The 27,284-nt window shown below is 42.1% G+C and overlaps 2 protein-coding genes across 2 annotated transcripts; both read left to right on the top strand.

Annotated features, from left to right (window-relative positions):
• The first annotated feature begins 594 nt into the window (after window positions 1–594).
• On the top strand, window positions 595–5,861 carry LOC125533158 (uncharacterized). The gene is made up of 14 exons (XM_048696912.2): window positions 595–635; window positions 810–963; window positions 1,323–1,363; window positions 1,461–1,514; window positions 1,638–1,721; window positions 1,911–1,996; window positions 2,240–2,320; window positions 2,993–3,123; window positions 3,579–3,620; window positions 3,914–3,990; window positions 4,078–4,168; window positions 4,498–4,573; window positions 5,403–5,481; window positions 5,696–5,861. The coding sequence occupies exons 2-14, from the start codon at window positions 811–813 to the stop codon at window positions 5,859–5,861; spliced, it is 1,161 nt and encodes a 386-aa protein (XP_048552869.2). The 5' UTR covers window positions 595–635; window position 810.
• A 4,013-nt stretch (window positions 5,862–9,874) lies between these two features.
• On the top strand, window positions 9,875–15,731 carry LOC125530567 (uncharacterized). Its single transcript, XM_048694949.2, has 14 exons — window positions 9,875–10,089; window positions 10,451–10,595; window positions 11,073–11,140; window positions 11,227–11,280; window positions 11,386–11,469; window positions 11,646–11,731; window positions 11,959–12,039; window positions 12,854–12,984; window positions 13,634–13,675; window positions 14,346–14,422; window positions 14,503–14,593; window positions 14,686–14,767; window positions 15,066–15,138; window positions 15,271–15,731. Exons 1-14 carry the CDS (start codon window positions 9,986–9,988, stop codon window positions 15,437–15,439), a joined length of 1,287 nt encoding a protein of 428 aa, XP_048550906.1. The 5' UTR covers window positions 9,875–9,985; the 3' UTR covers window positions 15,440–15,731.
• The last annotated feature ends 11,553 nt before the right edge of the window (window positions 15,732–27,284 follow it).

Genomic DNA, 27,284 nt, shown 5'->3' with positions numbered 1-27,284 from the left:
TGACTAACCGTGGCTAATGTCCGCAGGCTTAGCCTTGTTTATCTATATCTACACCAATATTTTAAAATAAAAAGAACCAAAGAGCCAGATCCAACTGATCTCGGCCATCGAACTAAGTCAATTCAACGACCTAGACTGCTCCAATGGCGAGCGTTAACCGTATTTAACGTGCAATTAATATCATACCAAATATTGCACTAATCACATGATTAATACAATAACATATCTAATACCCACGTACAATTAATATATTGCCTAAATATTACGAATTTACTAGTAGCAAGAAAGAAGAAAGAGAAAGGAGTCTTCTTCCTCTTCTCAACAAAGAGCATAAGGGATAAACAAGTGTTGCTCAAAAAAAAAAAGTTGCTCAAAAAAAAAGAGCATAAGGGATAATTAACGACAAGATTGTGTCCTGAAATCTAAGAACCCGGCCAAGGTAGAAACAAACCCCAGCTTTTGGTTAACTGCTACTAGTCGCGATCTTGGCCGGTCGGTCGTTTGGTTTGGAGACAGATCGATCTCGAGATTGCCGCAGCAGCATCGATGGGTGCTCCCGAGAAGAAGCCGAACCCGCCGCCGGCGATCCTGGTGCCCAGAGTCTTCGACTTCCCACCCGCCGCCGCCCGCACCAAGTGAGCTCGATCGCTAGCCAGCTTTCCTCCCTCCGCCTTCCCATCTATAAAATATCTAAATCCTTCTTGATCAGTTACCTCGCTCGTACGTGCAACACCCTCTCGCGATAGATTGCTGGTAACTACGTATATGATTCAATTTGCTCTTGCTGATGAGGGGGAGGGATGATGCAGGATGTCGGTGCCGGCGTACGATCTCATGTTCGGGAAGCTCTCCCTGCGCGCCCTGTTCCACGACTACTTTCACCAGCCCGGGAAGGGGGTCGTCGACGCGGGCCTTCTCTTCAGGGCGCCCTTGGACGACACCCGCGTTGATCTCGCCGCCACCGTATCCATTCAATATTACATGTATCATGATGCATGAGTTTTTCCTTTTCTTAATAGTTTTTTTATCTATATTACCACCGGTATTTTTGCCGTTTCTTAGTTTTGTGCGTGGCTACTAGGGGCGGAGCCGGGGTGGGGGGGACGAGCAGGGGCCTGCCCCCCCCCCCCCCCCTCCCCCCCCTAACGATCGATAATTTTAGTAGGAGCGACGAGTAATTACCAACGAGATTAGATCAATATACGTACTCGGCCTTCCCTATACTCAAATCCTGGCTCCGCCACTGGTGGCTAGCGCTGCTCTATTTTGACAAATTTGGCCCCAAGGAAAATAGTTTTTGTCTCTTAACTGAATTTCACTAGATGTCTAAAAATGGCGGGGAGGCTCTCATGCGGTGGCAGAGGTGATCCTCTCCTCAACGAAGTCATCCACTCTCTTAATATGATATACTTTCTACTATACCCTAAATGCAAATTGGCTTGATGCATGAAATCTTTCAGGGATGTGGATGATCCGCATAATTTTGTGGATATTCTCGCGTCGACTTCGAAACGGTAGGCACTTTCTTGTCGGTCGTGGATGGCCTATTGAATCATCACTTCTATTTTACGTTCTGTATGAGAGATGGTGCATATATACACGTGATGCTGATTTGTCTTTAATAACTTGTAATCCAGCATGTTGCGACTGAGGTCAGCCGCTTACTATCCTAGTATTGGTATTGGCGCCTTTGGGACGTTCCCTCTGCTTATGGAAAACAGGTGGGCTTTATTTGTACCTCTTGTTTACACTTACAGATCATCCATGCATGCACTTTTTACATATATAGGTTCAATCTTTTGGTATTACTAAGAAAAATGTCCATGCTTTGGTATAATAGGCATTCTCTTTTTTTTACTTTTTCTTTGATTTCTCCATTATATGAATTACATTTTTTTATTGTTTTGCAGGGCGTCTTCAGAGGACTATGGTGTCATGGGTTTAAGATATGTTTCACGGAATCTATCAATTGGAGCGTCCTTTTTGCCGTTTCCCTGTATGCGAGTACATACATGCTTGTTATTATATATGAATGAAACTTGCTGAAGTTCGCACACTCAAAGAATGAAAATTTATTGAAGTTTGCACAATCAAATAATGGAAATTTATAATATCTACCCAAGTAGTTGTTAGTCTTGATTTTGAACCCTTTTAGTTACAATGCTTTGTAATTAATAGTATTTTTTAGTTTCGTTCATGTTATGTTATGTTATGCTTAATTATATCACTTTCTTTGCAGTTCCTGGTGAGGTACCATATGGTGCATGGTTAGTTGGGAGAAAAGGGAATTTCAGCGCAGGACTACAATACAAGCCACTTAGTGAGTGTTACTGAGCCTTCACTTATCATCAAAATTTATTTCTTTACCAGTCCTATAACTTTTTAGGCTTGTGTACTCCTTTTGTTCATGTGTATATTTACTATTTCAAGCCTTTCGATACATTGTCTTACTCAACATTGAAAACCATAATAAGTGTATTGTTAGAATATGCTTTCAGCTAAAGGTCTATAGTCTATATATGTAGTCTAGATGTGTATCCCAATTTAAATACTCAGAATATCCTTTTTCATAAATTAATTGTCTATCTACTTCTATTATTCACGTCAGGAAAAATATATTTAGGTTTCCAAAATTACTGCTACAAAGTTTCATAGATTTAATTCTACTCTTGGCAATTCTACAAAGTTTCCAAAAACAGGAATTTAAAGTACGGGTTGTAAAGTTGGTAGATTGGCAATTACTGCCACAAAGTTCTAATCTTGTTAAGTAATGTACATTAGATTTAATTCTACTCTTGGCAGTCATGTGTTGTTTCCCTCCACCTGCATAATTAAATTCAGATGGTGTGTTTATTTGGACTTTTACAAGCTAATTATTCTAAGGTTCTGTTTGTTTGGGCTTTTGCTTCTGCTTTTGTTTGGGCCTAAGCCATTGTTGATATTTGGGTGCTAAAATTTTGGTTCTATTTTTTCATCATATTATACGCAACAGGTGGAAGCAACCATGCTATGCCTTTTACAGACTTGAAGAACTGGAATTGTGCAATCAGCTATGGCATGCGCTCAACTAGCCCACTCGACCCTTCATTACTTTTTGCCCTCGAGCTTGTCAGAAATACACAGGTTTGTCATAGTTATTCTACAAGAAAGCTTCATGGTTTTTTCACCTTCCAATCACTTAGGTATGTCTTTTAACAATATTGTAAACAAGACTACATCGTCAGCGAAAAGAATAGTTTGTTTAATTGCTAGTTGCATAATATGTGACTCTGTAAAAATAAAATCAGATTTTCACGAGTTAAAACATTCGGCATGATCAATCATAGTGAAACGAGACTCGTGTGTTTGTTTGTTTATTATTATTATTATTATTATTATTATTATTATTATTATTATTATTATTATTATTATTATTATTATTATTGGGGTAGGAAGGCATTACCAATTATTTTCTGAAGGCTGTTGGCTGCTAAAGGAAAGACTTGATATACTAATATTACTGCACATTTATTTTAATTAATATGCAACAAAAATCCCGCCGACTGATGCTTCGACATTTTCTTTTCCTTGATGTGCAGCTGGTGGCATCGGTCTATCAACACCATATTCTTTTAAAACAAGTAAGTGCTTATTTCATTTGTGATCGACGCAGAGTTAATTACCACGACTTATTAAACTACTGCATTTCCAGTTGAGATTTTGTAGATCTTTCCTCTGTAGGCCAAATTCAGTTCGGAAATAATGCCTAGAGTTGATGAAATCAGTTTGGAATAATGATTTAGGCTGATGTGACTTGATGAGACAAAATACAAAGTTATTTTATATTTTTTATTTAAACATCTCATGCAACCAATTTTATTGAAATAAATAAATTTTGTTGAATTTACGCTACGCATGTATGCCTGCCTATCAGGAAAATGAGCGTCGTGGCAATGATCATATTACCGGACGATTAAGCTACCTTGATTTTGGGCTTGAGCTAGCGACAAGGTAAATCTTAACCAGAGATAATGATATTTCCAAGCTTTTGCATTCATTGATTCAGTTTATTGCAAATCCTTTTTGTGTCATCTCTAGGGTTAATGAAGACAAACCAGTGGACAATGCTGACAAATCCATGTTTCAGATAGCTGGAAGTTGGCAACTTAATGAAAACTTACTAGTAAAGGTTGGTTGCAACCACTTTATCAACTATTGCTATTATGAAAAGATATCTTTGAAACCCGCCAATGCAACTTTTGTATATTCCATCTTGCTGGTTAGTTCTCTAATGGAATGTGGGGATTTTACACTGAACTATTTGCCCTCTGAAATTGCTCCAAACCATGTGTAACTTAAGAAATTAAAAAATATATGCTTTTGTGTGTTGTCACCGTGGTGCCAAGATTGAAGATCATGTAATGGGTGGGAGGTCTATAGTTTATAAATTATATATTATGTCCTCCCTCAAATAAAAATTTATTTCCACTACAAACAATATATGTATTTTTTTAACAGGCAAAGGCAGGTCCTTCCAAATCTTCTGCTGCTTTAGCATTGAAGTTTAAACCCTTCTTTACAGCCAGTGTTACAGGTTTGCAATGCTTCCTATTCTCGGGGATAGTTTTATTTTGCAAGAATACCATTAATACCTTTTCAGAAAATATAGGGACAAAAGAATGCTCTAACCGTACGTGTGCATGTCGCCATAATTAGTTGTCCAGTTGTTCTAGTTTTTGGCTTTTGTTTTCACGGAAAATCTCAAGTTTCTCAAATTACTATTTGAACTAGGTGGGGAATATTATTTTTAGGCTTGCACTTTGAGTAGTGCAATCTCCCTATACATTTCATTTGTTTATATTAAGTGGCAGTTGTTTGTTTATATTAATTTTCATAGTTTCATAATCATCAGAGCAAGTACAATAAGGCGATCCAAACAGCCAATAAAGATTAAAATATTATTATTTTGCTCTTTTGAGAAACAATATTATATTTTTGCTAAGTTGGACGAGAGAGAAGAGAAGAGAGAAGGAAAGCGGACTTAGATTAATAGCCAACTGCAGCACGGGCCTAAAAAACTATTGTGAGAATGTATGATGAGCCATGCATTAATAAAATAGTAATTCTTAGTAACTAACTACTGTATATGTTGGCCAGTAGGTTGTCTTTAGATGACGTGGCAACTTCATATAGTTGGGTTTTTTTCCTTTTGCGGGGGGCATATAGTTGGTCGTTGGCTATACTATTAACCATGCTCTCAAGAATCCGATTCAACATTTGTTGATTTCGGCCAAATGAGATAATAAAATATAAATGATAAATAAATAGTAGCTAGGTCACCCAATATGAGAGTATATTATGTAATCCAAATGGTACCTCTTGAAGTTTTCACCATTTATCTCAACATGGCCACCTATTTGCAGTGGAAAATGATCATTTGAAGGGTACCAGATCATATGGATTTGGAATTCATGCGAGAGATGATGAGACTGCAGAATCCGGGTTTGTTATCCAAATCTTGTAACCTATAAATCATGTTCCTTTTTTTTGGGGGGGGGGGGGGGGGGGGGGCGGCGAAGTTATGTTCCTGTTTGAGTTGTAAGTGTAGGACTACGCACTAAAGTGATTCCTTTTGTTGAGGAATTGTGCATATCCAAAGCCTTGTGAATATTAATTGATGATGATGCACTGACATGGCTATTGAACCGTGATGCAGTTACCAATCAGTCTACCAAACAGTGGATCCAGATACGAGCATTTTGACCCAAACCAAAGTGAACTTTAACGGAGAGAGTAAGAAGCGCAAGTTTCAGTTTGACTCGCCTCCAGGCAACTTTGAGAACTTACCGACAGAGTTGAAGCCTGTCGACGGAGTATTGTAACCACGGGCTATTGTCCAATCTCATAGGCCTTTTACTAAGATAGGTTTTCTTCTTCTTTGAACTTGCAAAAACTGCATAATCTTTTCTGGTAGCTACACTGTTCTAGAACTTAGCCATGAAACTCTGTGAAATGATGTAAATCAACATCTGTAGTTATTCAGGGTGTTTGGTTGAGGAAAGTGATTATAATCGGGCAGGGCTCGCGACGGTCGCACGGCTCGCTCGCACAACTCTCCTTTACGCAGCCAGGTGAGCAGAGGCCCACCCATCGCCCGCGCCTTCTTCCTTTCTCATCTTATCCATTCTCACGCTCTCCTCGCTGTCTCCCCACCTCCAGCCAAGAATCTCGACGGCGATGGCCGTTGCAACTCCATGCCAAACTCCGCCACGCAATGCCTCATGGTGCGGGAGGCACGCATCACTGCTAGATCGAGCTCTCCGAGGCCGGCACTCGCGTGGCCCCTCCACTCTCACGAGTCACGAATGTGGTCGGCGTTTACGGTTGCGATTTTGTTGCTGTTTTATTCATGCCTTGGTGAGGTGGAGATGCATCTCGCGGCGGGCAGCTGCCGCAAGCCACGCAGGGCTGCTGTTGGCAATCGGCGAGGTAGCACCTCGCCACTGGGATGGACATATTGTGACTAGTGACGCTGAAAGCTACGAGCGGCGAAATCAAAAGCTGGAACCGGCGATGCAAAAAAAACACTACTACCGACGAAATTATAAGCTGATGCGATAGCTACAACCAACAGATGAAAATATTGCGACCAGGGAAATCAAATTCTGGGATGGGCGAAGTCAAAAGCTACAACCGGCAAAATCAAAAGGTGAAAACCAACAATGCGAAAGCTAATACCGACGGAGCAAAATGTTGCGACTAGCGAAATCAAAAGATGGAACCGGCGAACTGAAAAGATACAACCATAATTGCAGACCGGTTCACGGGCAACTGAGGGTGTCCCGGCTAAGGGGCCACTCACCATGTTGACTCTCGGCCTACTGGGCCATAGATTGCGAGACGCAGTTCTGTCTCGCCTCTGGTGTGACGCCACTAGGGCAGCCCAGTACAATAGTTACATTGAACTTTTTCTCTCTATGTGGTTTTCTTATATTTTTTTCACCATGTGTCGGTTTTTCTTTGTTCATTTTCCTTTTTAGGTCTTCTTTGTTCCTATCTTTGGTTTTCTTTCTTTTTTTCACCACATGTCTACATTTTTCATATAAATTATGCATTTTTCATATGCATTGGAAACATTTTGTATACACGTTTAACATTTTCTAAACACATGATTAACATTTTTTAAACATATGTTTTGATGTCTATTTTTCATACACATTGTATGTTTTTGGTATACATCTAAAACCATTTTTGTACATGCTTAACAAGTTTCAAGTACACGATGTTCTTTTCAAGGAAAAAGTTCAAAACAAACCTTCAATTTGTAGGCAAAAGCTAAATCAAAACCCGAACTCTCAATCCCTGAAATGAGCACACCAAACTCTCTAATCCTGGTCTATTTTTAAACCTTGACAGGACATAGTCGGGATTTACTGAATTGGGCCGGCCCAGTTGCGCAGTTACTTGTGCACGAGCACTAATATGGTTTTTCTTAGTTTCTTTCTTTTTCGTTTTCTTTTCATTTTTCTTGCTTGCACATGTCTAAATTTTCTCAGTACCCAGTGTACATTTTTTACGCACACATTAAATATTTTTGGATACACTTTTGATATTTTCAAATACATTATGTACGTTTTAAAATTAAATGTTTTCAAAACTTTTTTTGAATACATGGTAATATTTTTCCAAATACATGTTTTACATTTTCTTAACGGCAATAAACATTTTATAAAACTACACAAACACTCTTTTACATGGTTCAACATTTTTAAATTTGCATACACTTCTTTCAAGGACATGCCACATATATTCTGTTAAGGTTATGACACATTTTTTTACATCACGCAAACATATTTTTACATTGTACAAACATTTTTTATTTGAAAATGTCACGAACATGTTTTTTGAAACTCGTGAACATTCTTGAAATGTTAAATTTTTCTGAATGTACAAAACATTTTTTGAATCACACAAATATTATTATACATTGTATAAACATTTGGATTGGCCCATACATTTTTTAAAACTTGTGATATTTTTTAGATGTCACAAAATATTTTCAGGTTTCAGAAAATGTCTATGTATCAAAAAGTGTCTGCACTTTAAAATTTTGTTCAGGTTGCAGAAAAATTTTATGTTTCAAAAAGTGTTTGCACTTTAAAAATTTGTTCAGCTTGGAAAAAATGTTTATAAAGGTGTTCGCTTTTTCAAAGTTGTTGATTTTTTAAAAGTATTTGAAATTTTCAAAAATTGTTCGCACTTTATAAAATGTTCAAATATTTCATAAATTAATATGTGTTTCAATAATTGTTTGCCCCTAAAAAATGTTTTCAAAGTTCGACGCTTTGGTTTCTGATTAAATATTTGGGGCCTCTGACTATGTCAGTCATAGTCGTCTGCTGTAGTGGCTACCTGGTCCCAAGTTCGACTCCACGACATGTCTTTTTGTTTTGGAATTATTACGTCGCCCGTTAAGAAAAAGAAAGAAATATTTTTTACGTCGCATGTTAAGGAAAAAAATTCGCTTCATGTCTGGTGGGCTGGCCCCGTCGAGTCCACTACCAACAATCCGAAACATTTTTAAAATACATTATTGATGAAATAATTTCGAAAATTCCAAAAACATTATTTAAAAAATGTGACACAATTTTGAAAATAGGCAACATTTTTCAAAGCATGTTAAAATCTGTTGAAATTCTGAACATTTTTGGACAAATGTGATTTTTTTGAAATCACGAACAGTTTTTAAAAATGTCTCTAGAGTTTCAAAATTCCAAACAGTTTTTAAAAAACACAAAACGAATTGAATTTGTGCCAAAAATAGAAAACAGGAACATTTTTAACTTCTAGACAACTTTAGAAATGTGTGAACATTTTTTAAACCTCACGAATTCTTGTTTTGTTATAGTGGGCCGGCCCAAATTCTTGTCCCTGAGAGTAGCTGGTATCCCGGCCGGGATTGTAGTATTCCCAGTGTGCCAAACAGGTATAGGGTCCAAAATAGACCGGGATTGCAAGTTCAGTGTGCCAATTTTCAGGATTCAAAATTCAGGGTTTGATTTAGCTTTCGTCTACAATTTCAAGGTTTATTTTGGACTTCTTCCTTTTTTCAAAGACATGGTTTCAACATTTTTCTGAATATGTGTTAAATATCTTTTAGCCCAGGCCTCCGGAAGCTCTAGTGTATAGCGGGCGGCTAAAGCGTGCGGAGAATGTCAAGAGAGGTCGGGGTAGACCAAATTGATATGGGAGAAGTCCGTTAAGAGAGACCTGAAGGATTGGCGTATCACCAAAGACTAGCTATGAATAGGAATGCGTGAAAGTTTGCTATCCATGTGCCGGAGCCATGAGTTGATGGCGAGATCTTATGGGTTTCATCTCTAGCCTACCCCCAACTTGTTTGAGACTAAAGGCTTTGTTGTTGTTGTTGTTGTTGTTGTTAAACATCTTTCAAATAGATGCTAATTTGTTTGAATGATATAAACATTTTTTAAATTATGTGAACATTTTTTACATTGTATAAACACTTTTTTAAACGTCACGAACATATGTTTGGTACTCTTACCAGTTTTTTCAGATTTGTTTTGAGATTTACCAGTATTTTCAGATGTAATGTACATTTTTTGAAATTTGTTCCAATTAAGGATACATATAGTTTACATTGCATTTTTTTGAACGTGACAAACTTTCTCTTAAATGCTACTAGTATTCTTTAAAACTGGCACCGACAATTTTGTTTTTTACACTGCATGAACATTCTTTCAGGACGGCCCATTTAGGCGAGCGTGAAGTGCAGGTCGCATTAAGCGAGACATATTCCCCCTCTGGCCTCTCCCTGAAAGAAAAGAAAAAAGAGCAATGCGGTGTTGCGCTTCAAATGCCAACAGCTGCAGTCCCAGTCGCAGTCCAAGCGTAACGGGCTGTTCTGTTTCTTCTTCTTCTCCCCCAAGTTGACAAGTTGATCCCCCCCTCCCCGCAGCCACAAACCGCCGCGCGATTCTCCCCGATGGGCTCCCTGTTGAGCAGCCTCTTGGGCAAGCCGGAGCCCCCGCCGCCCATGGTGCTCGTGCCGCCGCTCTTCGACTACCCGCCCATCGCCGCCCGCACCAGGTCCGTCTCCCCTCCCGTCCCCTGCGCGTCGAATCCGCTCCGAACCCTCTCGATCCAGTCGGTCGGTAGCAGCGACAGCGGGTCTGGCTCCAGAAGGGTTGCGCAGTGCGGTTTCAGTCACCAAGGGTTCCTAATCTCCGTACTAATCCATCCACTAATGACCGTGATTAGTGACGCCTCGTCGTTTATAGTACAATATACATTCGCGAACGAAGCGATAGATATGCGATTTCTTTCTACGATGCCACTGACTGGCAGTCGTAGCGGGTATACAGTCGTGATTCTAAGATTCTGACAGCACGTCTCTGAGCACATGGTAGCGGCAATTGATCCTCCGTTGCGAAACTTGCGATTCACGCAGGATGGCCGTGCCGGCGTATGAGCTCATGTTCGGGAAGCTCCCGCTGCGCAGTCTGTTTGAGGACTACTTCGATAACGCGGGGACCATATCCTCGAGGATCATGCTCAAGCCGCTGGAAGATCCCCACGTTGATCTGGTCGCCAACGTATCCTCTGAAACATGACTTATCATTACCACATTGTTTTCTATTCTGCTGCATCTGTCCAAGTTAGGTAGGCATGAGGATCAGTGGATCTCCAAATGGTTCCTTCCTGTAACTTCTCGATTGCTTCATGATGATAACATTTTTTGCGTGTTCTGTCAATTGCAATAAAACTGCATTGCCATTTGGATGCTACCCTTCTGATGCAAACCAATCTCCACTGGGTAGCTCATCCATGCTATGCACAATCAACAAATTTAAGATTGCCAACAGTGCTTCATACCACCTTGCTGCTGGAAAGAGTATTTTCAGCTGATGTGCATGTTTATAAAGCTGTACCCATACCCTTGTATTCCTGACTTGTCGAATGATTATAGGTCTTGCAGTTGAAGTGTCAAGATGTTTTATTCCAATGCAGTACACTGTCGATTGACATCTAGTTATTGCTAGCGAAGTCTTTGCCTACCTTAATATCACTAGGTATCTGCAGCTGGAGATAAAGCTAGTGGAACAGAAGTAAAAGGAGACGCTCTATTTCGCTGGCAGAAGTACGTATTCCATAATTTACCAGCACTCTGTATTTATGCATTCTTTGTTCTATTCTGACATAAGAAATGCTTTACTGTCTTTCTAGATATTTGTATGATCCCCATACCTTTGTGGACGTTCAAGTGTCGACTTCAGAACCGTATGTGCTTTCTTGTTGGTTGGATAATACTGTTACTGCATTTGTTAATACTTATTTTGAAAATTGTATAGATGATGCTACTTTGGCTCATACTTGTTTATCCAGCATGCTGAAGCTGAGGTCATGTGCTTACTTCCCTGAGTATCGTCTTGGTGCATTTGGGACAATCCCTTTGCTAATGGGAAACAGGTAATCTACATATATAGTTGCTGTTGCAAATCAGGGAAGCCTTTGTTATTTTGAGAAATGTTCCCCAATATGATGTTAGAAGTTTTATTTTTGGGCAAACTATGTTAGACGTTTTCATTATCAGTTTCAGTTCATATAGTTGGAAACCATCACAGTGAGCGAATTATGTTTTTCAGGCTGTCTTCTGAGGACTATGCTGTCCTGGGTGTGAGATATGGTTCAGAGAATCTATCAATTGGGGCGTCCTTTGTGCCATTGCCTGGTATGTGTCATTTATGTCTTATGTAGTTTCTGAATTGTGTTTAAAGATTATACATAACGAAGTAGAAAACCCACTTAATTTGGATCCATCTAAAGGATTAGAATTATTGCCGAGTAATATGCTTATATTCAATCTTTTCTTGGTTATATTGAGTTTATTTTTACTATAATTTCAATATGTATTATATTGAAAGCACTAATACCTGCTGACATTACCTTTGTTTGCAGAATCTGCTGAGGTGCCTTATGGAGCATGGTTGGTTGGGAGAAAAGGGAGTTTATGTGCAGGAGCTCAATATAAGCCACTTAGTGAGTGTTATTCTCTGAATGATAACTTATTATTGTTAGCAAAATGCTCAACAAATAGCAGTGCCAGACTGGCAGTTCATCAACCTGTAAAATTCCAACACCTTAGTAGATAGGTAGAAGATGTAACTAAAAAATCACTGTATCTTGCTGAGTCGCATTAACATTTGATGATGGTTCTGGGTTTCTGCTTGAAGCGGAGCATAGGAGCACCGTAAAGAGTTGCAGCACTGGTTGTTCATCATCTGTTACAATTCTTTTGTGTATAGATGCATGTAAATTTCCCTTAAGTTATCACTCTGATGATTTGCATTTGCTTCGTTTTCTTCACCACCAAAGGATGCATGTTCTATTTATCAAGCCCTATTAGCATATACTCCCTCCATTCCCAAATACTTGTCTTTCTAGGCATTTCAAATGGACACAATATACGGATGCATGTAGATATATTTTAGACTGTAGATTCACTCATTTTGCTCCGTATGTAGTCACTTGTTGAAATATCTAGAAAGACAAATATTTAGGAACGGAGGGAGTAGTTTCTTTAGTCATGAAATCACAAAGAATGGAAGTACGTCGCAATTCTGAATATTTTCTATTCCTATTCTATTTTCCAACATTTTCCTCTTGTTCTAATATTTGACTGAAATGTAATATTTGTAATGTTATGACATGTACAATCGGTTTCTGCTTTAATGGCAGTTGTTTTTCCTTCATGCATGTAGTCAAGGAGATGAGGACATTCAGTTTCTTATTTGCACTTTATGAGATTTTCTGAGTTATTAGATTTATTGCTCTTGTGACCATTCTGTAATAGGTGGAAACAAACATCCTATGCCATACACGGACCCGAAGAACTGGAATTATGCAATCAGTTATGGTGTGGCCTCAACAAGCCCTCTCAGCCCTTCATTCAATTTTTCCCTAGAGCTTGCCAGAAATACACAGGTCTGTTCTAGTTTTTGCTGTTTCGTTGATTGGACAATTCGCTTGCATTTGCTAGTATACTTTAATAAGGCTATAAACAAGACATTATGACGGATAATTGGCCCTTTCAATGGATGTGAAATCTAGAACTAGCTATATATATGTTGAGGTGTCTTTTTCTCAAGAAAAAAATGCTGGTTGGAAAACATTATATGTTGATATATCTGAATATATGTAGGCAACTGTGAGTTTGCACAGAGTAATTCATAATGCATGAGTACCTCCCCATGACACATCACTATGGGGACAAGCTTCAACACCTATTAGATAGTTAGAGTTGGACTAGTATTTAGAATTTGGAAACAGAGGGAGTACATACTGTGACAATAAATGTTTCTTTGTGAAAAAATGTTTTTCACCTAGGCATCAAAGAATTCTATCTTTAGTCACATAGAAGCGTGCCATGAAACAGCTGGTCTGACACATACCGTTTCTCTTAATTTTCTTTCTCTTAGGGAGCAATGGTGTACTTCATTAAAAAAAACTGCTACATAAACTAAATTGTTATTTATTATGGTAGTCAAAGAAAACCTTGATATCTCTAACACTAACTGTGTTTATCTTCACCGAGTCTCATGGTCAATGGAATTTTGTTTTCCTTGATGTGCAGTTCATTGCATCATTCTATCAGCACCTGGTTGTTCAAAGAAGGGTAAGGACACTTCTTTTGATTTTGTATTTTGCTTATTCGGAAATAGTTATTGGTTTTCTGTCATCTCTATGCAACTATTGCTTGGTTACGGAGGTGCCTGTCTTCGATAAGATGAAACTAATTGGTATTATCTGTCTTTGATTAGATAAAAACAAATAAGAACATCAAGCCTTTTATGCTGTCTGTGGATCCTGACTTATAGTTCCTTTGTTCTGTTTCAGTGTTGCAATAGTCAATATGTTAGACAAATACTCACTCTGTAAACTAATATAAGAGTGTTTAGATCACTAAAGTAATAATCTAAATGCTCTTATATTAGTTTACGGAGGGAGTACATATTAGTAAAAAAACTGAGAAAGCACAAGAATGATTATCTTTTTAGTAAGAGGGTAAGATTACAAAGTTCATAAGATAAATAATGGTCCATGCTACTTTGCCTGCTGTTTCCAAGATAACAGGCACATAGTAAGAAGAGGTGCCAAGTCTAATTTTTGTTAGTGGATAGAAGGATCTCCAAGAGATGTGTACTTAGCCACAAATTTGGTTAAACTCCACCATGTTTTGACTGAAATTGAAGATGCCAGTATGTCACTATGCGTACAGATGATGTTCCATGCAATTGGCAATTGATGTTTACAGTTAAAATTTCTATGCTGCCTGTATCCATCAGATAAAAAACCCTTTTGAAGATGATCAGGTTGTTGGGATCACAAACTACATAGACTTGGGGCTTGAGTTGGCTACAGGGTAAGCCTTACATTGGAATAAACATAACTTTGTTTCTTTTCATGAAATCAGCTTACTAACTCCGTGTTCACTGTTGTCAGGATTGATAAAAGTAAACCAGCAGAGAGTGGCAACAGCTCCTTGTTTCAGTTAGGTGCAAGCTGGCAAGCGAACAAGAACTTCCTGCTGAAGGTTAAGTAGACCCACACATCAATGGGACCTGTAAGCAGTTCTTATATAGACTCATTTGCTTCTGATCACCGTTGCCCTGTTCTTGTCAACAGGGAAAGCTGGGTCCTTCCAAGTCGTCCGTAGCTCTGGCATTCAAGTCATGGTGGAGACCATCCTTCACATTTAGCGTCACAGGTGCGTGACCATGTCTTTGTACTTTTGCGTGCGAACAAGAGCGGACAGCAGCACATATTTCCTAAAGCAAAATGGCTCGTATTCAGGACAACCAAATGCCCACTACAATTTTCTGTGTCGATGTATACATTCTGATGAAGTAGAGAAACTGAATCCACAAAACGTAAAAATGATTCTGTGCGTCGATGTATCCATTCTGATGATGTAGAGAAACTGAATCAAAATGGAAAAGTGGTTTCAAATTATCAACGGAGGACTTGATACAACTTTGAGCTGACTCTTGCTGCGACGTTTGCAGCGGAGAACGACCACTCGAAGGGGACAACGTCGTACGGCTTTGGAATCCGCGTGGAGGATCTCAGGAAGCCCAGGTACCACCGTTTCCCCATCGGATGATTGCGACAGTCTCCATTCGAGGCTTTCGTTCTTGTGACTGCCTTTCATCTGCGGTGTATTGCCGGCAACTGACTGAGAATGAATTCTTTGTTGTGGAAAAAATGCAGCTACGAGAGGGCAGACCCGAACTACGTGATGATGTCGACGAACAAGGAGCACCTGGCGCCGGCCGCCCTGCGCGAGTTCGGGCAGCGGCCCATGTTCCAGGCGGATGTGGACTCGGGCAACTTCGATCACCTGCCCACGGAGCTCAGGCCCATGAGCAAGATCATCTAGGAACTCCAGCCAGCAGTTGCAGGACCTTGAGCGAGTAGAGTAGCTCTGAAAAGACTTGTACTGGATTTCAGTTTCAGGCCGGTTTCAGGTTCAGTTGGCGAGAACTTACTAGTAGTTCTTTTGCGCAGCTATTCCGCTTAGACTTGTAATAGGAGGATGTAGGCAGTTAACTTGGTAGTGATGGTTGAGCCGAGCGTGCTGAAGTACGTATTAGTTGGTCAGATGGTTTGCTCGTGCTGCTGCAGCCAGGATGGACCAAAGGCATTTCATTTACTTGGCCAGCTCTAGATTTCGTTTTGTTTCTTGGGTGGGCTGGAATCCTGGGATGGCATTAGGAAGGAAGATGGATGTGGTGCAGGAAGGACAGGGAAGCAAGATAAATAAGGTCGGCGATTAGGGTTTCTCTTTCCCGTCGATCTTGGTCGGCGGTGAGATGTCCGATATGGCCAGCCTTCTTTACAGATTATGATCTTTGGTTTTCCTCGTTCCCGGTTAAGATCGAGTTTCCCCTCCCTCGGGCAGGGTTTTCTTTCCTCTCGCCGCTGGAGGCGGCGTTGAGTTTCTCTCCACCCCTCGTTCCAATCTCTTCCCTTTGGCTACGTTTGGGCTGATCAAGTGGTGGGCTAGCCCTGCTTCCCAGCCATGTTGTACCATCTGAGGTGTTGGATACTGTTGGGTGTTCTACTCTCGTCGTCCCTGACAGCGTTGAGTTTCATCGTTTTTGTTCTTCTGTTGGTGTGTTCCTGAAAGAAGGGCAATGAAGATTGTAAGTTGGAATTGCCGGGGGATGCAGAAGCCCGCGGCGGTTCGAGCGCTCTTGGGGATCCAAGGGCGGATAAAACCTGATGTGTTGTTTTTTATGTGAGACGCATCTGTGTAGAGGCAAGGCAGAGAAGTTGAAGAGGAGGCTGTGGATTAGTGATGTTTTGGCAGTCCAACTTGGGGGTCACATCTTCCGAGGTACACACAAACTTCATTGACATTCGCATCAGAGAGTCCGAAGAAGCGGGATGGCGCTTTACAGGTATCTATGGTGAACCAAGTGCTGAGCGGAAGTATATGACTTGGGATTACTTGCGAGACCTGCATGCAAAGGCCAGTCTGCCTTGGGTAATTGCTGGTGATTTTAATGAAATATTATCTACGCATGAAAAGGAGGGTGGATGTGGCTCGTCCACAACGGTGCATGCAACAATTCAGTGATGTTTTGAAAGACTATAGTCTGGAGGATCTAGGCTACACTTGGCGTCGGGGCCGTATTCGGGAAAGGCTGGACCGTGCCGTCAGCAGCATTTATATTTGGGCAGAGAAGATTAAACCATGAAGGAATATGTATTTAATACTTGGATTTTAAAAGTATAAGCTTACTTTGGTGCGTCTAGTCTTCGGAGAGTCGTCCATCACAAATGCCGATCACCTTCAAGGATTGCGATCTAACCTCCACTTTGTGAATAAATTTTGAATATTTCACACAAAATTTTTTATGAATATTTCAATGATCTAATCATCACCATATGTTAAGAGCCCTTACCCTAATCCTCAAGGGTTCGAGGAACAAGATTTGCAATCTAGAAGAAACATGGCGCATTGGGGTCTGTACTTCTTATGATTTACCTTCTATTTCTTCCGCTGCTTCGGCCACTCGACATGATCTGGGGACGGCGGCGTCAAAGTGAGTATGTTGAGTGCCGAGTCAGCGATGGATTGATTTTATTTAGAGCGACACAGAGAGGTGCATGACATTTTTTGTTTGTCCTATTTTTTTAGAAATTGTATGTTTTAGATGAGAGCCTTTTTGTAAGAGCTCGACGAGAGCCTTTTTCTGAGAAATAATTAGGTTTTTTCTTGAGAAATGAGAAATAATTAGATGAGAACCTGGTCGATCGATTTAGTTTTTTTAGGGGTGGTCGATCGATTTAGCTACCGCGCGCCCTGGCTGCCTCGCTCGCTGCTAAGACTGGGCCTCGCACTGGCTAGCTGCATCGCGGCGCAGGTAATTGTTGAACGGGCCGGCTTGTTGTACCGGTGTCCAGGTAATGAAATTACGGGGTGTCCCAGCCCTATATGGGCTATATACGTATAGGTAAAACTAGCAAAAGGGCCCATGCGTTGCACCAGGAGAAAAAAAAATTATAATCGCATGACCATATTTTGCTGCATCACCGAGATAGACTATCACTCTCAATTTTTTCCTGAAATCATGAACATTTTTTTGAACTCATGCACATATGTGAAATCGTGAATATTTTTCAAATTCATGAACACTTCTACAAATTTTTGAACATTTTCTAAAATCAAGAATATTTTTTGAATTTGTGAACATTTTATACTATTTGCAAACATTTTTTAAAACATGAACATTTTGTTTGTTATTTTTTCTAGAGTATTACTACTCAAATTTCAACCATATATGCCACTCAAAATTCCCCTCTTCCAAAAATTTCACGGCTATTTAGTTGAACATTAGTTGTCTGTCAAGAGACAGTTGAAAAGATGATTTTATCCATGACCATCAGGTGCATTGCCATCTGGTGTTCATGGCCACCGTTAAACAATTTTCAGGAGGTGGCACACTATCTAAAATTTTCCTAGTCAAACGATGCATGTAAACAAAAAACAAAAAAGAACCCACCCGACACTGTCCTTCCCAAATCCTCCCGCCGTCACCGCCAACTGCTCATCGCGCCGCCGCCACCATCCCTCGCCGCCGAGACCCAGCACACTGCAACCGCAATCTGCACCAGCGCGCCGCCACCGCGGACTTCTCCAGCGTGCCACCGCCGCGAACTTCCCGGTCTCCAGCCCCAGGTCCTCGTCCTCCGCCCTCCCAACCCCTGCCTACCCATTGCCCTTCCTGGCACGCTGCCCCCACCCTCCCGCACCCTACATCCACTATCCCGCCGCTGGCCACGGATCCCTCCGGCGGGCCCCATCCCCGCCCCTCCGGCCTTCTTTCATAGACCCGGCGGCGTCCTTCTTTGACAGAGCCGGCCTTCTCCCCATCCCGCCGCCCGAGCAGCAGTACGTCGCCGTCTGAGCCCTCGTGCACGACCACTGCTTTCCCTGGCGTCGTGCCCCGCCCCAACCCGTCGTCCCCGACGACCGCCTCAAACTCACGGTCACCCTGCCCGAGCCCCATCGCCGCGTGCACCCTGCACCTCGCTGCCCCTTCTACTCGCGCCACCAATGTCCTTCCGCTGCTGTTGCCGCTAGATGAGGAACTCCAAACATCGCCGGATCCAGGATAGCACGAGCCCGTGGCGAGGAGCTGCTGCGTGTGTGTGATGCTCGGTTGCCTCCACCCTACATCATACCCAGCGGCCTTCGAGCTCGCCGTTCGGCCGTATCTTCGGTCTGGACACGGCCTGGACCTGGAGCATGGCCTGGAGCAATGGCGCCGCTGTCCGAGGCCCGCGGTTTCTATCCCTCCTCCCGCTGGCAATTGAACTGCAGTTCACGGGGCAGTAGAACCTCCTGTGGGGCTCGCGTCCATTATCTCGTGTGCTCTTGCTTGCTGCCTCCACCGCAAGATGACGAACAAATCCGCGCGCCATCGGGAGTCAGTCCACACTTATATATACATGTATTGGGCTTGTGTGTAAATCTTGTCATAATGATATCCGAAAATAAGGTTAAAATCTCTTTTCAAAATATGTAAACATTTTTAATATGCTTTATATATATTACAATCTTTTTTGGCTTCAAGCTCCAAATTTGTGTGACTTGGTTTGTCTTTCTCTTGCTTCAGTTTGTTGCTTACGAAAGACAGAGGCTTGCCGGAATTGCATTTTGCGAATGCTTTAGTGACCCTAGTTCCACACGTATATATTGATATATTCGTGATACGTATAGATTTGTTATTAGGCGATACTAAAGTACAATAAATTATTTCACAGTATTAAATTATTTTAATGTCAGTTTTGAATATATTTTTCTTATTTTTGTCTCATTGTAGCCTGAGGTCCAAATTTATGAACGACTTGGCTCCAATTAACATTGTGGCTCTGCAAATCGTTGCCGTGCAGCATCATTCAGCAGCTCCACACAGCCTCCGGCCACAGCCCACACACACACGCTCGACTCCTTGTGTGGTTGGGCCTTTTTTTGGATTGGGCTTAGGTTTTTTAGATGGCCTGGCCGGTGTTCAGTTTTGATATATTGGCCAGTGTTCTGTTTTTTTTAATAACCAGTGTTCAGTTCTGATATGTATATGTTTTTGGCTACAGCTTGGTCGTTTGACTTGCCATGTCCGATTGAAGTAATGCACGTTTAGGGATGGTAATTGGTACCCATTACCCGCATACCCTGTGGGTAAAAACCCGATTAAGGTAAGGGTATGGGACCAAAAATTACCCATGGGTACTTAAATGGAAAAATATCATACCCATCGGGTAGAGAGGGTATGGGTATGGGATCGTATAACCCATGCCTGCGTACCCATGTACCCATCTAAAATGTTGACAGGTGGGTTTTCGTTAATATCCCGATGTATTCATTTCCCCTCCTAATTACGCTAGGTAAAAACTCTAATGTGTATTCAAATTATCTCTATAATTTATCATGATTTTGTGAACTTAAAGTGTATGCGTATGTGTTGTTGTTTAATATTTTTATATGTCACTTTATAGGCAAGTATTTTTGTTTATGAAAATATGTTGTTGTACATCATTGTTTAAAATGTGTTGCTATTAATAATTTATGATTATATGTTGCTTTTTACAATCATTTTCTGTAAACGCAGGTATTTTTACCCATGGGTATCCATATACCCTGTCGGATGACGGGTATGGAAAAAAATTATACCCTTGACGAGTATGGGTATGGGTGATGGGCAAACTCAGGGCAGACGGGTAAGGGTATGGGGTAGCTCCACCCGTACCCATACCCTGCGGGTGCCATACGTTCCCGTTGTTTTTTAATTTATGTCTGCCTGCCGTTAGGTGCACATAGAAATGTGATAGGTTTTTTTTGTGAGGATGAAACGTGATGGACTATGGTTCTAAGTTTCCGATTTAGTACAGATAATTTGGCGTACGTTTCCGTTAGTCTGCTATAGTTTCTAATTTTCTATTTCAATTCTTTTTACTTTATATATATGCATATACATGACAACTCAATGTGTTGGCACATATACATGTTAAATATGTGTTACATAAAAACTATTAAATCTAAATTGTTACTGTTTTCATCAAACGGTGCAAATAATAATCGTAAAAGTGTATTATGACATAAGAAGAAAGCGTATTGTGACGATGAACCCGACAAAATCAATCCGTATTTTATTATTAGGGAGAGATTTTTCTACCCGGTGACTGTGACACCCCCTGGCCCAACGTGAGTACGCCGACCTGTTCCCATGCTATGGGGTGTTAAATGAAGCTTTTGACAAATCTGATCACCGACCGATCTTGATTGATACAGATTACCAGCTAGGACTACAATCAAAAGGCCCTCCTAGTCCTCGCCGGTTCGAGGCGAGATGGCTCGCCAAGGAAGAAGAGGTGGAGACGATAGTACAAGCTGCATGGGAGAGGAGAGCGGCAAGATGCATGACGCTGTGTCCTTGGTGCACTGCACGGGTGAGATCCATGCAGCCCTGCATAAGTGGGATAAAGACGTGTTGAAAGGTCCAAGGAACAAAATACAAGAGTTATAGAAAAAGCTTAATGAAGTAATGACGGGACCCCTCACAGATGAAGCGATGGCAACACAACAAGATTTGCATATGCAGATTGAAAACTTGCTTGAGCAGGAGGAGTTATACTGGCTTCACAGGGGACGGGCTGACTGGTTATGTGGTGGTGATCGAAACACGGACTTTTTCCATAGGGCGGCCAAGGGACGCCGCAAGCGAAATTTTATTAAAAGCCTCAAAACTGAGTCGGGAGTTTGGGTGCAAGATCAAGAACTTGAAACCCACGCGGCAAGTTACTTCTCGAATCTATTTACTGCAGAAGTGTTCGAACCCGACCAACAAGGTTGTCAGAATCACGATCTTGAATCGGATCGGAGCTCCGACGGTAGGATCGCAAATCATAGAATCTTCACTATCAGGATCGTAGAAACGTAGATTCTATGAACTAAAATCGTAGAATCATAGGGATTAGTTTGGATCGTAAAGTCGTAGAATCGTATAACAGAATCGCGATTCTGACAACCTTGCCGACCAAGATATGGTTAACAAGGTAAAGCCTCGCGTGACACAGGAAATGAATGAGCAGTTGAACAAGCCGTACACAAGAGAGGAAGTAAAGAATGCTATTTATAATATTGGTGACTTGAAAGCACCAGGCCCGGATGGCCTCCATGTAGTATTCTACAAGAGGTTTTGGCACATCATTGGGGAGGATCTCATTGATGAAGTTCTCCTGGAGGTAAACACAAGAAAAATTCCTCATGGGTGGAATAATACCACCATTGTGCTCATCCCCAAGGTTGAGAATCCGGAGGTCATTACTCAGTTCCGGCCGATCAGCCTTTGTAACATGGTATATAAAGTTATTTCTAAGTTGCTAGCGAACCACCTCAAGTTTATTCTGACGGAGATCATATCACCTAATCAGAGTGCTTTTGTTCCTGGGCGACTCATCACAGATTATTTTCTGGTGGCTTTTGAATGTTACCATGCTATAAAGAAGAAGAGTTCAGGAAAGTATGGTACTTGTGCAGTGAAGCTTGATATGCATAAGGCCTATGATAGGGTCGAATGGAATTTCTTGGAAACGATTCTTCTCAGACTGGGTTTCAATGCATCTTGGGTAGATTTGATAATGGAGTGTGTTCGATCAGTGAAATACCAGGTTCGAATTAACAATTCTTTTTTTGATTATTTTGTTCCAAGAAGGGGCCATCACCCTATCTATTCCTCCTTTGTGTTGAAGGATTCTCTAGCCTGATTACATATGAAGAAGAGGCCGGTAATTTGGTGGGGGTCAAGGTATGCCGCAACGCTCCATCGGTTTCCCACCTTCTTTTCGCGGATGATTCCCTTATTTTAATGAGGGCAGATGCTACAAATGCAATCAGTCTTAGGCGAGCTTGGATGATTATTGTGCTGCTTCTCGCCAGCTAGTAAGTGATGCAAAATCGAGTATATTTTTCAGTCCTTGTACTCCTATTGAGGTCAGGGCCGAGGTGTGCACATCACTTAACATCTTAGCCGAGGCGATCACAAACAAGTATTTGGGGCTGCCCCCCCATAGTGGGTGTCGAACTGTCGATAGGACATATTGTTTTCAGCATCTTATTGACAGGGTCCTAAGAAGGATTCGTGGGTGGAAGGAGAAATTGTTATCTTATGGGGGAAAGGAAGTGTTGTTAAAACCTGTTGTTCAAGCCATCCCATCATATGTAATGCCTGTTTTCAAATTACCCAAACAAGTATGCAACGGGATAACTTCTGCTATGTCCCAATACTGGTGGGGAGATGAAAATCAGAAGAAGCATATGCACTGGTTTGCATGGTGGACAATGTGTGTGCCCAAAAAACAAGGAGGGATGGGCTTCAGAGATTTACACTATTTTAATATGGCTATGTTAGCGAAGCAATATTGGAGACTCTTATCAGAACCAAATTCTCTCTGTGCTAAAGTTCTGGGAGCAAAATATTTTCCCGATGGAGATATTCTAAATTACAAACTAAAAAAAGGGAGCTCCTACACTTGGCAAAGTCTGTGGGGAGGAATCTAAACTTTAAAAAAAGGACACATTTGGTGGGTCGGTGATGGCTCTCAGATAAATATATGGGACGATCCCTGGGTTCCGAGTAGCCCTAACAGGAAAGTTATGACCCGAAGAGGTAATATCATTGTCACCAAAGTCTCTGAATTTATTGATGCTGAAAGTAGGAAGTGGGATGAACAACTTATTAGAGATACTTTTTGGCCCATTGATGCTCAACGAATATTAAAAATTACATTGGCCATTAGTATGATGGAAGACTTTGTGTCGTGGCACCTTAAAGGAACGGGATCTTCTCTGTCAGATCGGCGTACCATCAAGAATGGGATCACCAACATGGACGAAAGTTGAGGCAAACAAACTCTCACTCCTCAAGTAATAGTCCAGTTTGGGGGATTATTTGGAAGTTAAGTGTGCCATCGAAAGTAAATATTTTCTGCTGGAAAGCACTGTTGGGTGCAATTCCATGCATGGGGGTGCTTGCAAATAGACACATCAGCACATCCTCCCAGTGTCCTATATGCAGCTTGGACTGTGAGAGCGTGAAGCATGCACTCTTCACCTGCCCACGTGCACAGGAGGTGTGGCGCATCTTGAGTCTTAAGGATTTTATCAACAACCTGGGACAGCTTGACCGACATGACACCTCACTGATGGTTGACGTCCTCCTTGCGCCAAGCACCCAAGGCCCAGTCCTAACTGACGTCAACCGGAACGATCTGGTTGCTACTGCGACATGGTATCTTTGGTGGGAACGACGTCGCTTTACACACGGCGAGCCACTCTAGGAACCAGCGCGATCAGCACTGGCCATCTCCACGCTAGTGAAGAATTTTTCACGATCTAGAAAAGGTAGCCAACGCATCATGAGGCACGGATGGATGAAACCGAACGATGGTTATGTCAAGTTAAATGTCGATGCCGCGCTTGACAGCGATAGTGGTACTGGTTGGACTGGGGCAGTAATCCGAGATGTTAATAGCTTCTTCATCGCCGCATCGAGCAACAACCTGCAATGGGTAGAAGACGTGGCTACCGCGGAGGCTCGAGCTCTCAAGGATGGCCTGATTTTGGCGTGTACAATTGGCTTCCATAACGTGATTCTTGAGGTTGATTGTATGGAGGTGATCGACGTAATGCTCAATGGGGCTAACTCGCTAGGACAGACAACGGCCATCTATAAAGAATGTTCTTTCCTTAGTCGAAATTTAATCATTGTCCTAGAGAGGCCAATATGAGGGCAGACATTTTAGCTAGCAAGGCGGAGTGTGATCGATCCATTGTTTGCCAATCGGAGCCTCCAGATTTTCTTGTCAATGTTTTGGCAAATGATGTATCCATATTTGAGCATCTATATCTATATCTATACCAATATAAAAAGACCCAAATAGACAGATCCAAATCATCTCGACCGTCAAATCATGTTATCTAGCGGTTCAAATCGCTCCAATGTTGAGCACCAAACACGTTTAACGCTTTAATTACCCACCACTGTCATTGGTTATAAACATGTTTTGACTCAACACTATCCCTTGAAATCTACCATGTAATTAATATCCTACCATTCCTGTGAAAAAGTAATCGATATCTTACCAAATACCAACACACAACAAATATATTACCTAATATAACGTGCAACTAATATCCTATCTAATATAAACGTGCATTGCACGTACATTATTACTAGTGAAATATAAAACACCACGATGGCGTATTACAAAAAAAAAAATCACCAGAGTCGCAAATTGTTTACCATGTCATGGAAGATGGCAGTTCAGCTTCAGTAGTCGACAAGTGGCTCGTCGTAGATATGTGATTACACGGTATTGTGACGACGAAACCAAACGCCGGTATACATATATACGTCAAAAGAAGAAGATGCCGACCGACTCGCTCAGTCGCACCGGTGGCTAGCCTTGTAGTCGGCTGCCAAGAGGTTTGTTACAAATACTCACGCATTGTCTACGCACCGCTGTCAAAAGATGGTCAACATCCTAAATGAGCAATCGAAACTCGCTCAAATTCGACATGTTCAGCTGTGAAAATAGGCTTCTTTCCACTGAATTTGTTGTTTCTGTTCCATATAAGAAAATTGGTTTTCCCGATTTCCACCTCATTACTTACTTAAAGAAGAAAGAATATGTCTGGCTACGTTTGTTATGGTTAGGGTTGGCGACTAGCGGGCGACCGCGTCTAGCCACCCGGTATCTCACACCTTTTGTTTGTGGATGACACGTTACTTTTCTTCAAGGCAAGACAACAGCAAGCAGCCGCAGTAAAGGGGATTATTCAGGCATATGAAGGTTCTATGGGACAGCTCATAAACCCAGCTAAATGTTCGATCTTATTTGGACAATCTTGCCCTACTAATAAGCAACTGAATGTGAAGCGGGAACTTGATATTCAGCAAGGAAACTTCGAGGAGAAGTACCTCGGACTACCGACGCCGGAAGGGAGGATGCACAGGGGTAGATTCCAAAACCTTCAAGTGAAACTTCTGAAAAGGATTTGTATCTGGGGTGATGGTAACATGGCAGCAGGAGGGAAAGAGATCTTGATAAAAGCAATTGCCCAATCTATTCCCACATACATCATGGGAGTTTTCAAACTCCCTTTCTCTGTATGCGATGATCTAACTCAAATGGTTAGGAATTATTGGTGGGGTTCACGGAAGGGAAAGTGGAAGACCCATTGGATGACCTGGAAGAACATCATAAAACCGAAATCTATGGGAGGGCTTGGATTCCGGGACTACAGACTCTTCAACCAGGCCCTTCTTGCCCGACAAGCATGGCGGCTCCTAACTAATCCAGAAAGTCTTTGTGTGCAGGTCTTGAAGGCGAAATGTTACCCTCATGGTCGTTTGGAGGATACTGTGTTTACAGGAAATGCGTCATCAAGGTGGCAGGCCATCACGTATGGCCTTGAGCTCCTCAAGAAGGGGCTTCTCTGGCGGATTGGGAATGGCCAACAAGTACGCATATGGCGTGATCCTTGACTCCCGAGGCCAGTTTCATACAGGCCTGTTTCTCTACCAGGAAGGTGCAGGCTCCGCCGCGTCGCTGAACTGGTGAACGACCACGGAGGGTGGGACACACAACTACTCCAACAAAACATTGCCACTCCATACATCAACGAAATACTCAAGCCGCGACCGGCACCACGCATGGAGGACGTCCTGGCTTGGGGCCCGGACCCGAGAGGCTTGTTCTTCGTCAGGTCTGCCTACAAGCTCGGCCTGGAGGAGAAACTTCGCACGTCTATGTGCGCCACGAGCAGGGCACCGGACGGCAACCGTGTCATCTGAAAGGCATTGTGGGGTTGCCCTGCTCCCCCGAAGGTACGAATATTTGGCTGGCGATCGGCTACGAACACTCTTGGGATAATGGAAAATAAAAAGAGTAGAACTATTGGAAAAACTGACATATGTGTTATTTGTGGCATCGAACGGGAGGATACTTTCCACGCCGTCCGCAGATGTCCGATGGCGGGTGCTCTATGGGACACCATGAGGGAGTCTTGGCCTATACCTGCCCGGGAGGACATTCAGTACACCGGGACGGAGTGGCTCCTGCACCTTCTCGCCAGCTGCGATGAAACCCAGCGGATGGTCATCTTGATGATATTCTGGCGCGCATGGCATTGCCGGAATGAGATCAGGCATCACAAGCCTGCACCACCAGTACATGTGTCAACACGCTTCCTCAACGGCTACATCAAATCTCTTCTATGTATCAAACAACACCCCAAGGGAGATACAGTGAAGGGCAAGATGGTGATTCAGCAAGTAACTCATCGACCCAAGGCCATGAAGCAAGCAGAAACAATTGTGGCTCGATGGGAGAAGCCCCCGGCTGGCTGGGCAAAGCTAAACGTGGATGGTTCCTTCATCCATGGCAAGACCACGGGAGGGGCCGGAATGGTGCTGAGAGATGACACAGGAGCAATCATCTTCTCATCTTGCCGTTACCTCCTTACCGATAGAAGCGGAGCCGACAGCTTGCCTTGAGGGAACGAGCCTGACGATTGCACACACAAACAAGAATCTCATCATTGAGATGGACTGCAAGGAAGGGGTTGAGCAGCTAAATGATACTGGCACAAATAGATCACCCGTTGCTGGTCTAATACATGAGTTGAAAAGCCTTCTACCTGGTATCCGGCC

Source organism: Triticum urartu, chromosome 1A (genome assembly GCF_056163025.1).
Source record: "Triticum urartu cultivar PI428250 chromosome 1A, HENAU_Tu73, whole genome shotgun sequence".
Taxonomy (NCBI): Eukaryota; Viridiplantae; Streptophyta; class Magnoliopsida; order Poales; family Poaceae; genus Triticum; species Triticum urartu.
Note: the sequence above shows the minus strand (reverse complement) of the source record. Positions and strands in the feature narration are given on the sequence as shown.

Excerpts from the sequence above, each read along its gene's own strand:
- LOC125533158 (XM_048696912.2), top strand. The coding sequence starts at position 811 with ATGTCGGTGCCGGCGTACGATCTCATGTTCGGGAAGCTCTCCCTGCGC. Across the intron at positions 1,364-1,460 it reads GCTCTCATGCGGTGGCAGAG|GGATGTGGATGATCCGCATA; the intron begins GTGATCCTCTCC and ends GAAATCTTTCAG. Across the intron at positions 2,321-2,992 it reads ACTACAATACAAGCCACTTA|GTGGAAGCAACCATGCTATG; the intron begins GTGAGTGTTACT and ends TATACGCAACAG.
- LOC125530567 (XM_048694949.2), top strand. The coding sequence starts at position 9,986 with ATGGGCTCCCTGTTGAGCAGCCTCTTGGGCAAGCCGGAGCCCCCGCCG. Across the intron at positions 10,596-11,072 it reads ACGTTGATCTGGTCGCCAAC|GTATCTGCAGCTGGAGATAA; the intron begins GTATCCTCTGAA and ends TAATATCACTAG. Across the intron at positions 12,040-12,853 it reads AGCTCAATATAAGCCACTTA|GTGGAAACAAACATCCTATG; the intron begins GTGAGTGTTATT and ends ATTCTGTAATAG.